The sequence below is a fragment of the Mobula hypostoma genome, chromosome X1 (assembly GCF_963921235.1).
Source record: "Mobula hypostoma chromosome X1, sMobHyp1.1, whole genome shotgun sequence".
Lineage (NCBI taxonomy): Eukaryota > Metazoa > Chordata > Chondrichthyes > Myliobatiformes > Myliobatidae > Mobula > Mobula hypostoma.
In genome coordinates this window covers 18,756,474-18,773,686 of record NC_086128.1, presented here as the reverse complement: position 1 = coordinate 18,773,686, position 17,213 = coordinate 18,756,474, and the positions used below count along the sequence as shown (strand labels likewise).

Genomic DNA, 17,213 nt, shown 5'->3' with positions numbered 1-17,213 from the left:
ACACATTGAGTTAGTTTAGTGTCCAACCCCTTAAGTTTACCTTTACAAATTAGTATCCCTGACCTTGGTATGAGAACAACCTGGCATCCTGCTGCATCCTTTGTGTGACTTTGCACCATTTAAAGTGAGGGTTTGTTGCTATCAGATGTGGGTAAAAGTGAACTCTGATTGTTGAGCAGCAGGAAAGGAAGAGGAGGAGACACTCTTTCACCTGAGTAAAAGGCCACGTACATTTTGCATCAGGAAGCCCTTTAATTTTAACCTTTATGGATTGCAATTGTACCGTGCAATCACTAATAAATTTGTCTGAAGTTCCTTTCTCCTCTTTAACTAATGTTCATTTTAGACTGTATAATTGTACATTCAGCTCACTGGTTGCAGATACTGCCCTGTCCAACATTTTCTTTAACTTGTCTCTTTCTCTGTTCCAATCTGCCCCATTTTCAACTTTAACCTGAGCTTTGCAATCAATACCATCCATTGCCGCGACTATCTTATTCCATTGATGGGCTACCCTGTTTACCCTGTTATTTCACTGTGCTGGAAGGCTGAATCACCAGGAGGATTAACTTCATCAAAGCTGTCTTTATTCTCTTCCAAACCCTGACTTTTTAGCAGGTTGTGTCTTCTTCTGCACCAATTCTGCAACCTCACCTGTCTGCTTTGTACAATTTTTGTCCCCCTACCAGTACGCTACTGATTTCTTTGATCTCCTTTTTGCTACTTGTTGCAACATTGCATTTAACTTTCTTGTTACAAAAATATTAATTAACTCAGAAAGATCATTCTTCATATTATTTTTATGCCTTTTTTTTTCTTCAAGAACAAATTGCACTTAGACTTTAAAAGTTAGAGAATGTTCAGCAGTGCTTCACAGAGCTGGAAAGCAGACCTGCGGTATTTCCAGTAGGGTTGCCTTAAGGGCACATATGAAGGGGAAGTTCATGAGGAACTCTATAGAACTTACAGAATATAAAATTCTGTAACTGTTTCATGAGAGCCTCTTAACACCTTGCCTCCTTTCTCCATTGTGAAAATATCTTTTGTCTCTTTAAAGATGATCCTGCTGGTTGCCTCTGTGTGATAGTTTGTTCCAGTCTTGAAATTCTTGCAGGATCAGGGGGAGGTTATGAGATAAAGGGATTTAGGGGCAAGAGTTATACAGCATGGTGCTGAGATCACTGCAGCAGATTGTTTATGCCTTTGGGCTGAGCGATTTTTTTTTTAAACATAACAGAAAGGAGTAGGAGTAGGCGATTTGGCTCCTTGAAACTATTCCATTATTCAATAAGGCCATAGGTGACCGTGTATTGGCCTCAGCTCCACTTTCTTACCTGTTCTCCATAAATCTTGTCTCTCTAATGGATTGAAAATCTTTTAATATCAGATTTAATATACTTCATGACTCATTCTCTTCAGCTTTCTAGGGGTAGAGAAGTCCTAAGACTCTCAATCCTTGGAGAGAATTTGAGGCCACTGCCATAGAGTTCCAGAGACCCAGACAGAGACTAAAGCTGTGCCAAAGCTCCACTTTTGAATTATTTTTGCAAAATAGGCCTGAATTCCATTTGTCTCCCTAATTACCAACTGTATGTACCTAATTTTGTCCTCCACCTTAAGAATTCCCAAGTCCTTTTGAACCACTGTAATCTGTTGTCTTTCCATTTCAATAGTATTCTATTTTTCCATTGTTCCCTCCAATCATTATTCCAACAGAAATAGTTCTATCAAGTGAGTAGCACAGCTGCTAGAACCTAGAACAGTACAGCACAGGAAGAAGCCTTTTAGTCCACCATGACTGTGCCAAGCATGATGTCAAATTTAACTAACAACATACATCAAAGTTGCTGGTGAACGCAGCAGGCCAGGCAGCATCTCTAGGAAGAGGTGCAGTCGACGTTTCAGGCCGAGACCCTTCGTCAGGACTAACTGAAGGAAGAGTGAGTAAGGGATTTGAAAGGGGGAGGGGAAGGGGGAGATCCAAAATGATAGGAGAAGACAGGAGGGGGAGGGATGGAGCCGAGAGCTGGACAGGTGATTGGCAAAAGGGATATGAGAGGATCATGGGACAGGAGGTCCGGGAAGAAAGACAAGGAGGGGTGGGGGACCCAGAGGATGGGCAAGAGGTATATTCAGAGGGACAGAGGGAGAAAAAGGAGAGTGAGAGAAAGAATGTGTGCATTAAAAAGAGTAACAGATGGGGTACGAGGGGGAGGTGGGGCCTAGCGGAAGTTAGAGAAGTCGATGTTCATGCCATCAGGTTGGAGGCTACCCAGACGGAATATAAGGTGTTGTTCCTCCAACCTGAGTGTGGCTTCATCTTTACAGTAGAGGAGGCCGTGGATAGACATGTCAGAATGGGAATGGGATGTGGAATTAAAATGTGTGGCCACTGGGAGATCCTGCTTTCTCTGGCGGACAGAGCGTAGATGTTCAGCAAAGCGGTCTCCCAGTCTGCGTCGGGTCTCACCAATATATAAAAGGCCACATCGGGAGCACCGGACGCAGTATATCACCCCATATCACCTCAAATTTAACTAAATCTCTTCTGCCTCTACGTATCCCTCCTTTCTCTGAATATTCACACATCAATATAAATGACTCTTAAATGCCACTATTGTATCTGCTTCCACCACTACACCAGGCAGTGTGTTTCGCGTTCCTACCTTACTCTGTGTAAAAATTTGCCCTGCACAGCTCCTCTGAATTTTCCCCCACCCCACTCACATTAACAAATCGCATCTTGATTCCCTTAACATTCAAAAAATCAATCAACTACATCTTTAATATACTCAGTGACCGAGCCTCCACTGCCCTTATAGATGTACTGTAGAATCCCAAAGATTGTGAGGAATGTTCTTCTCAACAGTCCTTGATTGGTGGCTCCTTTTTTTGATTTTATCGTCCCAGTCAGAGGAAGCATTGAATCAGCATCTATTTTGTCAATCCCCTTCAGAATTTTATACTTTACTGAGATCATAGAATCAGTTATATATCTTGTTCAAGCTTGTAAATACAGTAGATTCCAGTTAATTGTGCTGTTGGTTAGTCGGGCCAGCCACTTATTTGGGACAACTCTTAAAGAACAAAAACTAGTTGAGAAAACACCTGGGTTTCTCTTTGTTTACCTGGGACACCATGCCACTTAATTGGGACAGGAGCCTGTTGCCGAACAGTTTCTGACTAGCGTCAATCGTATGCACTTGTGTGGCTGTTAGACACTACACTGTGCTTCAAGTTCAAGTTTAATTGTCATTCAACCAGACATGAATACAGTCAAATGAAACCGCGTTACTCTAGGGCCAAAATGCAAAGCACAATACCAACGGTCACAGACAGCACAGGGCACATATAAGATAGCAGTAAAATACAGTCACACAAAATACATAGTCCCTGAGTCCATGAATATTGCAGCAGTCGGCAGTCGAACCCAATATGGCTTGTGTTCTGCCGAGTGAACACTGGGGGGGGTGCAGTACCAAGTTCAGCCTGGACGCTGTGCCACACCGCTCCTGGCGGTCCAGTGGAGCACACAAGACTGCAATATCTCTTTCCCCTGGGAGGCTGTAAACAGGCGACACCACAGCTGAGGCCTTGTCCTCACTACGACTGAGGCCACGCAGTTCTCCGCCATCCGCCGTCTGCCCTTGCTATTCGCCAATAAATCAGTGAATTGACTTGCAGCATTCGCTGTTAGACTGCACACCTCCTTCATGCACTGACACCTCTCTGATACAGGCAGCATGATTTGCATTGTCCAACTCCTTCAGTTTCTCCACCAAGAAGCAACTTGCTGATGGGCTAGACCCGCAGCATTTTAAGTTCTTAATGTCCAGTGGGGTCTTGCAATTGTAAAAAGTAAGTTTAAAGAAGACACCTTTGGTTGGCCCTGTGGAAGCCACTGCGTCTGAGCACGGCACCATCTTACCAGCAGATGGTAAGATGGACTTAGAGGGAACAGTTTTTAAAATAGTGTTAGTTGCGTATTTGTGTTCAAAATGCAGTGATTTTTGTCACTGATAGTTGGCAAGAAATAAGCATAAGACAATATAGAACTGTTTTGCTCACTGTGATTTCAAGCATTCAGGCTTGGAGATCTAGAAACACCTGGGAGTGAAAAATGAAACTATTTCATTACTTCAAGTTAGGAACTACAAAGAATTTGAAGGTATTGACGATTATCTTGAATGCTATAATGAAAAGGAAGATTTGGAGGATGCAATCATCTATACCATTGTATAAAGGCAGTCCATTATCTGCACTAGGTATCTGCCCTGATTTTATTCATTTACAGTGGATCAAAAGAACATGAATTCCTCGGTCGATAACTATTAGGAACTGGTATACAGTTTTATTGTACTGTAGTAGTATTAGTTTAGATGGTGGGGTGAAGATGCGTCTCTACCAAAGGAGGTGTAAGGAGCTCCTTCCCTTCGCTAACCAACAGGTCACCCTTGGCCAAGGTGTAGCACCACCTTAGCCGCTGATCAAAGTCACATAAAGCCATGGCAGGAGGTGGTGGATGGTTGTATGAGTATCTGGTGCATATCACAAGACCTGGTTATGTGACCACTGATGCCAGGCAGACAATCTCTGAAGAGTATTGATCATGGCTAGGGTCACCTGTCTTGTAAAGACACGGCCCAGAAGAAGACAATGGCAAGCCACTTCTGTAGAAAAATTTGCCAAGAACAGTCATGGTCAAGGACCATGATTGCCCACGTCATATGACACATAATGATGGTGAGTGGTGTTGGTTATGTTCTAATTTGTTCTTTATTTCATTTAAATGCATAATCTGTTACTCATTTAAACAGTAGTTTATCTCTTTTATACCCTTTTATCTTTTTTTTTGAAACTTCAGCTAATTGGGTCAGTTGTCTAATTGGGCCAAAATGTACTAGTCCCGATGTAACCCAGTTAACTAGAATGGACTGTATTTGCTGGGTTCAACAGAATGGATCCAGGGAGGATGTTTCCCCTGGCCGAGGAGTCCAGAAGTAGGGGCGCACAGTCTCATGATAAGTGGTAGGCTATTTAGGACTGTAAGGCAGAGGAAAATTTCTGTGCATGCAATGGTAGTTATTTGGAATTTTCTACTTCAGAGAGCTGTGAAGGTCAAGTTACTAAGTTCAGTGAAAACAGAGATGGATAGATTTCAGAATCGGAATCAAGTTTATCACTGATATATGTTGCGAAATTTGTTGTTTTGTGGCAGCAGTACAATACATAAAATTGCTGTGTGTGTGTGTATATATGTATATATATGTGTATATGTGTATAATAGAAACAAATCACTGAAAAAGCAAACAAAATATTGAGGTGGTGTTCATGGGTTCATGGACTGTTCAGAAATCTGACAGTGGAGGAGAAGAAGCTGTTCCCAAAATGTTCAGTGTGGATCTTCAGGCTGCTGTGCCTTAACGGGCTTAAGGGAAATGGGGATAGAGCAGTAAAAGTTCTAACTTCTTCCACAGAGACAGGAGTTGCAGTGAGGCTACTAGTATGGAGGAGACTTGCATAATTATTAAGTCACAGTAATGTGGTCTTCTGCTGGAGCTTTCCAACTAGAAACACCTGCGTGCTGATGAATCCACCTTTGCTGTCCAGCTTTTGTAATCTCCCTTTTCAAAGTGATTAAAGATGCCTTTTTTCCTCCGTGTATCCAGGTAGCACAAGGCGTGAAATTGTCACCAGATATGACCCACAGCAACTCCCACCGGAAAACTCCACCTTCCTAGAGAGGAAGTTTGTGTGTAAGATGCGATCTCTCCTCAGCAGCTCTTCTGGCTATGTGGTAAGAAAGAGTTCAAGGCGTGTATCTTAAATGAAGGGTTATTCAGTAATTGGGGTGCATGCAAGTGACTTAAAGAAGCATGCGTCTTCTGTAACCCATGGGGCAACTTTAGTGCTTCTAGATGGCCCAAGGCAAAACTCTATCTTAGTCATGCAAACACGAGGAATTCTGCAGATGCTGGAAATTCAAGCAACACACATCAAAGTTGCTGGTCCTGACGAGGGGTCTCGGCCCAAAACGTCGACTGTACCTTTTCCTAGAGATGCTGCCTGGCCTGCTGCGTTCACCAGCAACTTTGATGTGTGTTGCTCTATCTTAGTCATTTTACTTTCCTATTGGAACTATGCTCTCTCCATCTGTGCCTGCTGTGACTGGCAATTTTGATATTTTTGTGGGAAACATTGGCAAGGCTTTAAAGAGAATATCTGAACCATATACATAGACTATCAAAAATTGTTTATGTGAAGTTGTTTTGACAATAGCAAGTTAGAGGCCCACCATATACTTTCCTTTGCAAACTGTTGCAATTGTATGCAATGTGTTCTTTGTACCGTGCTCCAGCTGTGGGATTGCATGTATTTATACTCCAGCTATGACATGGCACGTCTGTGTTCTAGCTGTAACACAGTGCACCTATGTTCCAGCTGTGACGCAGTGCATGTCTGTGTTCCAGCTGTGATATGGTGTATGTCTGTGTTGCAGCCATAACATTACATGAGTCTATGTTCTAGCTGTGATACAATTATTTTTCTGTGTTCCAGCATGACATAGCATGAGTCTCTGCTCCAGCTGTTGCACTCACTGCTCAATGTGTACCTGTATCCCAACTGTGTCTGTGCATGTGCCCTGCTCCAGTTATGACACTGGGTGTGCCTGTGAGTTTAGAATCAAGCTCATTGTCAAAAGCTGAATGTGTACCTATTTTAGAATGACTGATATTTTTGAGCTAGAATACACACAGGATCATTGTCATTAAAACCTTCAATCCCCAAATTGTTTGCTCCAGTATATCCTTGATCTTGAGTCAGATTGTAAATGCGCAACTCTTTGTATGCCACTATGACGGGTGCCAGTAGCAAATGCTTGCCAGATGATTTTTATTTATTCATTCACAGGATGTGGACATTGCTGGGACTGCCAACATTGTCCACTTTAATGCTACAGTAAAAGTACTAATGAGGATGATATGATATTTGGAAGAAGTGAGTTGAGTGTGCTTGTAGGAGTAAGTGTACAGAAGTAGGAAGCTGAGGCTGGGTCCATAGCAAATGACAGTGGGATAATCACCCAGTTAACTCTGTTCGGATGATTCATGGCTTTTCATAAAACAATTGTCAAAGGTTGGAGAGATTTTTGATTGTTAAATCTTTAAAGGACTACAATCACTTGCGCAGAAAACTGACAGAATGATTGAATAAATGACCAACATTGAATGAACCAATGCTTCCCTGCTTGAGTTGTATCTTTTTCTCTTTGAAGTAATACTGGCTTAATTAAAGTCATTGTTTCTTCCTCTAAATGATGTTTAGGCTCTAAGCATTGAGGGCAGATTGAAGTATCTCCATGGACAGAACAAGCGGGCAGAAGATGGCTCCCTGCTCCCACCTCAGCTGGCACTGTTTGCCATTGCAACCCCTCTCCAAGTGCCTTCAATCCTTGAAATCCGGACCAAGAGTGCTCTATTTCAGACCAAACACAAGCTCGACTTTTCACCTCTTGCCTGTGATGCGAAGTAGGTACCTTTGTGGATCTTAAAGAGCCACTTCATTGGCCTAAATTGTCAGTATTTTTAATGGCATGAGGGATGGGTAGAGTTTGTGTGATTACATTGCAGGCAAATTACAGTGTAGAGAAGTATATGGTCATGCACTTTGGTAGAAAGAATAAAGGTGCAGAATATTTTCTAAATGGGGAGCAAATTCAGAAATTGGGATGTGCGAAAAGACTTGGGAGTCCTAGTGCACAATTCCCTAAAGGTTAACTTGCAAGTTGAGTGGGTAGTGAGGAAGGAAAATGCAGTGTTAACATTCATTTTGAGAGGACTAGAATATAAAAGCAAGGATGTAACACTGAGGCTTTATAAGGCACTGCTCAGACTGCACTTGGAATATTGTGAGCCGTTTTGGTCCTCTTATTGAAGTAAAGATGTGCTGGCATTGGAAAGAGTCCAGAGCAGGTTCATGAAAATGATCCTGAAAATGGGTTATCATATGAGGAACGTTTAATGGTGTAGAAACCTATTGAATATTGAAAGGCCTAGTGGATGTGGAGATGATGTTTCCTATAGTGGAGGAGTCTAGGACCAGAGGGCACAGCCTCAGAATAGAAGGATGTCCCTTTAGAACAGAGGTGAGGAGGAACAACTTTAGCCAGATTGTGGTGAATCTTTGCAATTCATTGCCACAGACAGCTGCAGAAGGCAAGTCAGTGGATTTTTTTTTAAAGTGGAGGTTGATTGTTTCTTGATTGGTAAGAGCATCAAACATTATGTAGAGAAGGCAGGAGAATGGGGTTGAGAGGGATAAAATAACAGTCATGGTCGAATGGCAGAACAGACTTGATGGGGAAAGAGCAGAATTAGGCCATATGTTTTATGGTCAAAATTGACTTTACAGGTGATCATGAGAGCAGCAATGTCTGAAGAGAAATGGAGCTCACCTTTGCAACCTTGTTCTTGAATGTTGCACTTGTATATTATATCCATGTAATATACAAGCAAAATGTCTTGGAATAATCAGTGTTTAGCTGTAACAAGCTAGCTACTGGCTCAAGAAATTGTCTTTTGGCTTCTTTTTCTCTTCTGTTGGCAGAGTCCATCACATTAATTGAAGTATTTTCCTCTTTCCAGGGTTAATAATAATCCGATGTGGTGCTGGAAATGCTCAGTGGGTTTTCAGTAACGGACTTATCCTCTCTTTTTGATTGCAAAATGTCACTGACCAGCATGTAACTAATTGAGAATATTCACCCTTTCTGATTTCTTTATATGTTTTTGCAGGGCTAGGATTGTGCTGGGTTATTCAGAGCTGGAGCTGTGCATGAGAGGTTCTGGGTACCATTTTGTCCACGCACACGACATGCTTTACTGTGCTGACAGCCATGTTCGGTGTAAGTAGCGTTTCTGGTACTGTAGACAAAATCATTGTTGAGCATTGCTTGTCTTGAATTGTGCTTCCTGCAAACACCACCTCACCCCCCCCCCCACATCCCACACACCAACACTGCAACAACAATGTTATTTATGGTGCCTTGAATAGCAGGGGCCCCGTTTACTCATAAGTCAGATACAACAGATGTCAATACGAAAATGTTGTGACCACATTTTATATAACTCTGATCTTAATCTAAACTCACAGGAATGAAGGGAAGAGGAAATAAATCAAACCTTGAGAGATAACCATGTTTGAGCTTAAAAAGAAACAAAGATGACGAGCAGATAGTTTTAACATTAGGAAGATCTTTTCTTGATACCAGATCTTCAGTACTAATTCCTTCATTCCTAATTCACCCTCTCTCCTTCTCCCTGTTCCGCCGTCACCTATTTATTCCTCTCCCCCCTCTCCACCCTCAGCCCCAAGGAGGTAAGTTGGAGTTCACCTGATATCCTGGCTAATATATATTTCTCAGCCAAGGCTACCAAAATTGATTTTAAAAAGCAGACATTGTCACATCGCTGTTTGTGAGATCTTGCCACGTACATATTGCTCATTTACACCTCGGACTTCAACTACTGCACGGAGTCTTGTGATCTTCAGAAGTTTTCGGATGACTCTGCCATAGTTGGATGCATCAGCAAGGGAGATGAGGCTGAGTACAGGGCTACGGTAGGAAACTTTGTCACATGGTGTGAGCAGAATTATCTGCAGCTTAATGTGAAAAAGACTAAGGAGCTGGTGGTAGACCTGAGGAGAGCTAAGGTACTGGTGACCCCTGTTTCCATCCAGGGGGGTCAGTGTGGACATGGTGGAGGATTACAAATACCTTGGAATACGAATTGACAATAAACTGGACTGGTCAAAGAACACTGAGGCTGTATGCTAGAAGGGTCAGAGCCGTCTCTATTTCCTGAGGAGACTGAGGTCCTTTAACATCTGCCGGATGATGCTGAGGATGTTCTACGAGTCTGTGGTGGCCAGTGCTACCATGTTTGCTGTTGTGTGCTGGGGCAGCAGGCTGAGGGTAGCAGACACCAACAGAATCAACAAACTCATTCGTAAGGCCAGTGATGTTGTGGGGATGGAACTGGACTCTCTGACGGTGGTGTCTGAAAAGAGGATGCTGTCCAAGTTGCATGCCATCTTGGCCAATGTCTCCCATCCATTACATAATGTACTGGGTGGGCACAGGAGTACATTCAGCCAGAGACTCATTCCACTGAGATGCAACACTAAGCATCATAGGAAGTCATTCCTGCCTGTGGCCATCAAACTTTACAACTCCTCCCTTGGAGGGTCAGACACCCTGAGCCAATAGGCTGGTCCTGGACTTATTTCATAATTTACTGGCATAATTTACATATTACTATTTAACTATTTATGGTTCTATTACTATTTATTATTTATGGTGCAACTGTAACGAAAACCAGTTTCCTCCGGGATCAATAAAGTATGACTATGACTATGTTATTTCTGACGCTGCCACTATGACCACAGTTCCAAAGGGCTGCTTTGGCTGGAGGGCACAACCAGAGGTCATGAGCAGCAGCACGGTTTCCCCCACCATCCGAAGGTAGAGCGTTCCTATGAAATGGTTCATAAGCCGAAATGTCGTAAAGCAAAGAAGCAATTACCATTTATTTATATGGGAAAATTTTGTGAGTGTTCGCAGACCCAAAAATAACCTACCAAATCATGCCAAATAACACATAAAACCTAAAATAACACTAACATATAGTAAAAGCAGGAATGATACGATAAATACACAGCCTATATAAAGTAGAAATACTTCTCTATAACGATTGCCTGCACAGATCTCCGTACCGAAAATCTCACGCAGATGCTCTCAGCAGAAAATCTCACGCAAGCGCTGTTGGCATAAACACTCTCTCCAGTAACCTTTAAACTATGAAGCTGCCAAATCTACCAAATAACACGTAAAAATACACAGCCTATATAAAGTAGAAATAATGTATGTACAGTGTAGTATCACTTACCGGAATCGGGAAAACAGCGCCAAGCACACTCAGTGTGTTAGACTGAGTCGTTGCAGGCTGGGTGGTGCAGTGGCCACCACCCTCCGGGCCGCCGACCCGATACATTGCCGCGAAGAACACAGAAGTAGCCGGGAGGCACACAGCACATCTTTAAGAAAAAAGCAGAAATAAACATGCTAATTAATTAGGTGCTGCCCAGCACGTAATTGTCGGCCCAGATCAGAGGCGATTGCTGATTGCATCACCTCTGATCTGGGCGGACAATTACGTGCTAGGCGGCACCTAATTAATTAGCATGTTAATTCGGCTTTTTTCTTAAAGATATGCTGTGTGCCTCCCGGCTACCACTGCATTCTCCGCAAATCGGTATCTGTCCACGGCCTGGGGGTTGGGGTGGTGGGACACTGGAGTGTCATCTCATCATCGTCTGTTTCCATTAGGGCAGGCAGCTCATCTTCTCCTATGACTGCCTGCTTCGATGTCGAAGGTCGAGGTTCGTCGTCTGCTGTGGCTGATGTGGAAGGCTTGCTTGACTGCTGAGCCTCGCGCATTTTTCTATCATACAGTTGTTTATAAGCACTCAAACCATCCTGCAAATATCCCCTAAACCTACGTACCCTTTCAAAATGAAAGTCGTACTTTATCAGTGCAGCGAAAATCTCACGCAGTTGCTTCACTTTCGCTACTGCATTCGGTTTAAAAACATAGAACATAGAATAGTACAGCACAGTACAGGCCCTTTGGCCCACATTGTTATGCTGACCCTCAAACCCTGCCTCCCATATAAAGCCCCACCTTAAATTCCTCCATGTACCTGTCTAGTAGTCTCTTAAACTTCACGAGTGTATCTGCCTCCACCATTGACCCAGGCAGTGCATTCCACACACCAACCACTCTCTGAGTAAAAAACCTTCCTCTAATATCCCCCTTGAACTTCCCACCCCTTACCTTAAGGCCATGTCCTCTTGTATTGAGCAGTGGTGCCCTGGGGAAGAGGCATTGGCTATCCACTCTATCTATTCCTCTTATTATCTTGTACACCTCTATCATGTCTCCTCTCATCCTCCTTCTCTCCAAAGAGTAAAGTCCTAGCTCCCTTAATCTCTGATCATAATGCATACTTTCTGAACTAGGCAGCATCCTGGTAAATCTCCTCTGTACCCTTTCCAATGCTTCCACGTCCTTCCTATAGTGAGGTGACCAGAACTGGACACAATACTCCAAGTGTGGCCTAACCAGAGTTTTATAGAGCTGCATCGTTACAGCTTATGAAAGCTAACACCCCATAAGCTTTCTTAACTACCCTATCTACCTGTGAGGCAACTTATAGGGATCTGTGGACATGTACCCCCAGATCCCTCTGCTCCTCCACACTACCAAGTATCCTGCCATTTACTTTGTACTCTGCCTTGGAGTTTGTCCTTCCAAAGTGTACCACCTCACACTTCTCTGGGTTGAACTCCATCTGCCACTTCTCAGCCCACTTCTGCATCCTATCAATGTCTCTCTGCAATCTTCAACAATCCTCTACACTATCTACAACACCACCAACCTTTGTGTCATCTGCAAACTTGCCAACCCACCCTTCTACCCCCAGATCCAGGTCGTTAATAAAAATCACGAAAAGTAGAGGTCCCAGAACAGATCCTTGTGGGACACCACTAGTCACAACTCTCCAATCTGAATGTACTCCCTCCACCACAACCCTCTGCCTTCTGCAGGCAAGCCAATTCTGAATCCACCTGGCCAAACTTCCCTGGCTCCCATGCCTTCTGACTTTCTGAATAAGACTACCGTGTGGAACCTTGTCAAATGCCTTACTAAAATCCATATAGATCACATCCACTGCACTACCCTCATCTATATGCTTGGTCACCTCCTCAAAGAACTCTATCAGGCTTGTTAGACACAATCTGCCCTTCACAAAGCCATGCTGACTGTCCCTGATCAGACCATGATTCCCTAAATGCCCATAGATCCTATCTCTAAGAAACTTTTCCAACAGCTTTCCCACCACAGACGTAAGGCTCACTGGTCTATAATTACCCAGACTATCCCTACTACCTTTTTTGAACAAGGGGACAACATTCGCCTCCCTCCAATCCTCTGGTACCATTCCCGTGGACAACGATGACATAAAGATCCTAGCTAGAGGCTCAGCAATCTCTTCCCTCACCTCATGGAGCAGCCTGGGGAATATTCCATCAGGTTCCGGGGACTGATCCATCCTAATGTACTTTAACAACTTCAACACCTCCTCTCCCTTAATATCAACTTACTCCAGAACATCAATCTCACTCATATTGTCCTCACCATCATCAAGTTCCCTCTCATTGGTGAATACCGAAGAGAAGTATTCATTGAGGACCTCACTCACTTCCACAGCCTCCAGGTACATCTTCCCACCTTTATTTCTAATCGGTCCTACCTTCACTCCTGGCATCCTTTTTTTCTTCACATAATTGAAGAATGCCTTGGGGTTTTCCTTTACCCTACTCACCAAGGCCTTCTCATGCCTCCTTCTTGCTCTTCTCAGCCCCTTCTTAAGCTCCTTTCTTGCTTCCCTATATTCCTCAATAGACTCATCTGATCCTTGCTTCCTAAACCTCATGTATGCTGCCGCCTTCCACCTGACTAGATTTTCCACCTCACTTGTCACCCATTGTTCCTTCACCCTACCATTCTTTATCTTCCTCAATGGGACAAATTTATCCCTAACATCCCGCAAGAGATCAATAAACATCGACCACATGTCCATAGTACATTTCCCTGCAAAAAACATCATCCCAATTCACACCCACAAGTTCTAGCCTTATAGCCTCATAATTTGCCTTTTCCCAATTAAAAATTGTCCTGTCCTGTCTGATTCTATCCTTTTCCATGATAATGCTAAAGGCCAGGGAGCGGTGGTCACTGTCCCCCAGATGCTCACCCACTGAGAGATCTGTGACCTGACCCGGTTCGTTACCTAGTACTAGATCTAGAATGGCATTCCCCCTGGTCAGCCTGTCCACATACTGTGATAGGAATCCATCCTGGACACACTTAACAAACTCTGCACCATCTAAACCCTTGGAACTAATCAGGTGTCAATCAATATTAGGGAAGTTAAAGTCACCTATGATAACAACCCTGTTATTTTTGCACCTTTCCAAAATCTGCCTCCCAATCTGCTCCTCTGTATCTCTGCTGCTACCAGGGGGCCTATAGAATACCCCCAGTAGAGTAACTACTCTCTTCCTGTTCCTGACTTCCACCCATATTGACTCAAAAGAGGATCCTGCTACATTACCCACCCTTTCTGTAGCTGTAATAGTATCCCTGACCAGTAATGCCACCCCTCCTCCCCTTTTTCCGCCCTCTCTATTCCTTTTAATTGTTTTGATTGTTATCCTTTCCTCTTCCAATTGCATCAGCTCTTCATCTATCAGTTCTTGGTCATGGGATGCCAAAACCTCTTCAACATCATCTTCGTCAGCTTCCACAAGCCAAACTTACTTTGTCCTTACTTCGTTCACCATGATGGAAATGCTTAATTATGTCTAGTTTTACGCTAAGTGTAACACCCTTACTCTTCCAGGCTTTTCCGACACCTTAGAACTCATCTTGCTAACGGCTGCTCACAGGCTTGTGTTTAAGCAATGCCGTTCCGAATCCGAGGGAGAGCGGCTGCTCGGGGCGCGCGCTGCCTTTCTTCGTAACAGTGAAAACACCTTCTGAAAGCGAAAACAGGGTACTAATGTAGGTCTTTCGTAACAGTGAGGTTTCATAAAGTGAACGTTCGAAAAGCGGGGGACACCTGTATAGAAATGTACATCTTTATTCCCCTGTGATTTGTTTCTTAATTTTCTTTCTGTTTCCACACTCCATACCAAACTGCAGTGCCTGGGCTTTGCTGTTTCTGACCATTCACTTCTATTCTTCCCCAGTGATGAAGACAGGAGAGAGTGGATTGACCATCTTCAGGCTACTGACAAAACAGAACATCTGGATCTGGGTTCAGGCAAATGCCCGACTGGTCTATAAAAATGGGCAGCCCGATTGCATCATAGCAAAGCAGAGACTCTTAACGTATGTATTTACTTGTATATACTACACAGAACATTACAGCACAATACAGGTCCTTCGACCCACGATGTTGTGCCATCCTTTTAACCTACTCCAAGATCAACCTAACTCTTCCCTCCTACAGAACCCGCTATTCTTTAGACATCCATGTGCCCATCTAAGTCTCTTAAATTTCCCACCTCCATCGCCACCCCTGGCAGTGCATACCACACCCTTAACAGTCTCTGTGTTTATTAAAAAAAAACCTATCTCTAACATCCCTTTACTTTCCGTCAATCACCTTAAAATTTTGCCCTTTTGTATTAACCATTGTCACCCTGGGGAAAAAGGCACTGGCTGTCCACTCTACCTGTGCCTCTTATCATCTTGTACACCTCTATCAAGTCACCTCTCATCCTCCTTCACACCAAAGAGAGAAGTATTGTCTCACTCAACCTTTCATCATAAGACATGCTCTCTAATCCAGGCATCATCTTGGTAAATCTCCTCTTCATGCTCTCCAAAGCTTACACACCCTTCTGATTATGAGGCAACCAGAACTGAACAAAATATTCCAAGTGTGGTCTAGCCGGAGTTTTATAGAGCTGTAGCACTATCTCACAGTTCTTGAACTCAGTCCCCTGACTACTGAAGGCCAACACACCATGCGTCTTCTTAACAAGCCTATGAATGTGCATGGCAACTTTCAGGAATCTATGGTTGTGGACCCACGGTCCCACTTTTCCTCCACACTGCTAAGAATCTTGCTAATAACCCTGTATTCCACCTTCAAGTTTGACCTTCCAAAGTGTATATTTTATATCTTTCCAGATTGAACTCTGTCTCCCTCTTCTCAGCCAATCTCTGTATCCTGTAAATGGTCTCTTGTAACCTACACTAACCTTCTACGCTATCCACGCCATCAGCTTTCATGTCACGTGCAAACTTAGTAATCTGTTGCCCTTCCACTTCCTGATCAAAGCCATTTATAAAAATCACAAACAGTATAAATATACTGTTCAGTTAAAATTTTGAACTGATTAGAAAAATTAGCTGTGAAATAATGCAAACATTTATTTCAGGGTGAAGAGAGATAACATTTTTTTAAAAAAATCTTTTCTTCCTATTTCAACTGGTCTCTATTTTATTATTTTGTCCATGTAATAGAACTATCTGTATTCAACATTACTGGTTGGTGTATGGCAACAAATCGAGTTACCAGTCCCATTTTCTAGAGTCATGAGTCCAAATCTCACCCTGGCAGATGGGTAACTTAAATTTAGTTACTGAGATAATCTGAAGTGAAAAGCTAGTAGTAGTTATGATAGTTACATTCTGTTTGGAAAAGCTCCGGTTCACTATGTCCTTCAAGGAAAGAGATTTTAATCAGTACCCAGTCTGGCTGAAATGAGACTGCTGACCGACAGCAAAGTGGCAGGCAATGAACCACCCTCCGAAATGCCAGCAAGCTATTTAGTCCCAAGGCAATTAAGGATCAGTCTGTCGAGGAATGTTGCCAACTGACGCATTCCAAGCTGCGAGAGTGTGTACTGAGGGATGGACTGAAGCTCAGTGAAACCACCACAAGGGCTCGCAGTGGACCACATCGTAGAGTTCTTCCACTCCTGGACAGGGTGGGGCCTGGTCGCTGCGAAAGCCCCTCAGTCGTTGTAGTAGTGTACCACCCCAGGAAGCAACATGAGTGGCAACAGTGCTAGTGTTCTTAAAATGCAATTTAGGACTACACATTGTTAACAAATATACGGATGAAAAGACGTTGCACAGTTGATTCTTGTAAATTTTTTTTATTATGGATAAAGTTTATTTTGGATTTAAAAAAATTAGGGATCAGGATTAGTTGCACTCTGAGGGGGGCAGAAAAATGAAAAGAACTACTGTAATACTAACAGCACAATGGTGTAACCTGGGCTCATGGTGACAGCAACCTGATTCGATCCTGACCTTGAGTCTTAATGGAGCTTGCATGTTTTTCCTATGATCGCATGGGTTTTCTACAGGTGGCTGTAGTTTCCTGTAACATCAAAAGACATGCAGGCCAGTAGATTAACTGGCAACCATCAATTGACCTTGATGTGTAGGTGAGGGATAGAGTCTGGGTGGAGCTGAAAGGAATGTGGGGAAAATAAAATGGGATCAATGTAAATCAATAGCTAATGGCTAGCATGGACTCAGTGGGCCAAAAGCCCTGTTTCCCTG

The 17,213-nt window shown here is 43.3% G+C and overlaps 1 protein-coding gene across 3 annotated transcripts in view; it reads left to right on the top strand.

The window, feature by feature from the left end:
- The window catches only part of LOC134340478 (aryl hydrocarbon receptor-like), a 169,469-nt gene that overhangs the window by 92,963 nt on the left and 59,293 nt on the right, over positions 1-17,213 (top strand). For all 3 annotated transcript variants that reach the window (XM_063037788.1, XM_063037787.1, XM_063037789.1), the window contains exons 6-9: positions 5,670-5,797; positions 7,327-7,529; positions 8,796-8,905; positions 14,879-15,020. In XM_063037788.1, coding sequence (XP_062893858.1) covers positions 5,670-5,797; positions 7,327-7,529; positions 8,796-8,905; positions 14,879-15,020 — 583 coding nt within the window. The remainder of the gene's footprint in view (positions 1-5,669; positions 5,798-7,326; positions 7,530-8,795; positions 8,906-14,878; positions 15,021-17,213) is intronic.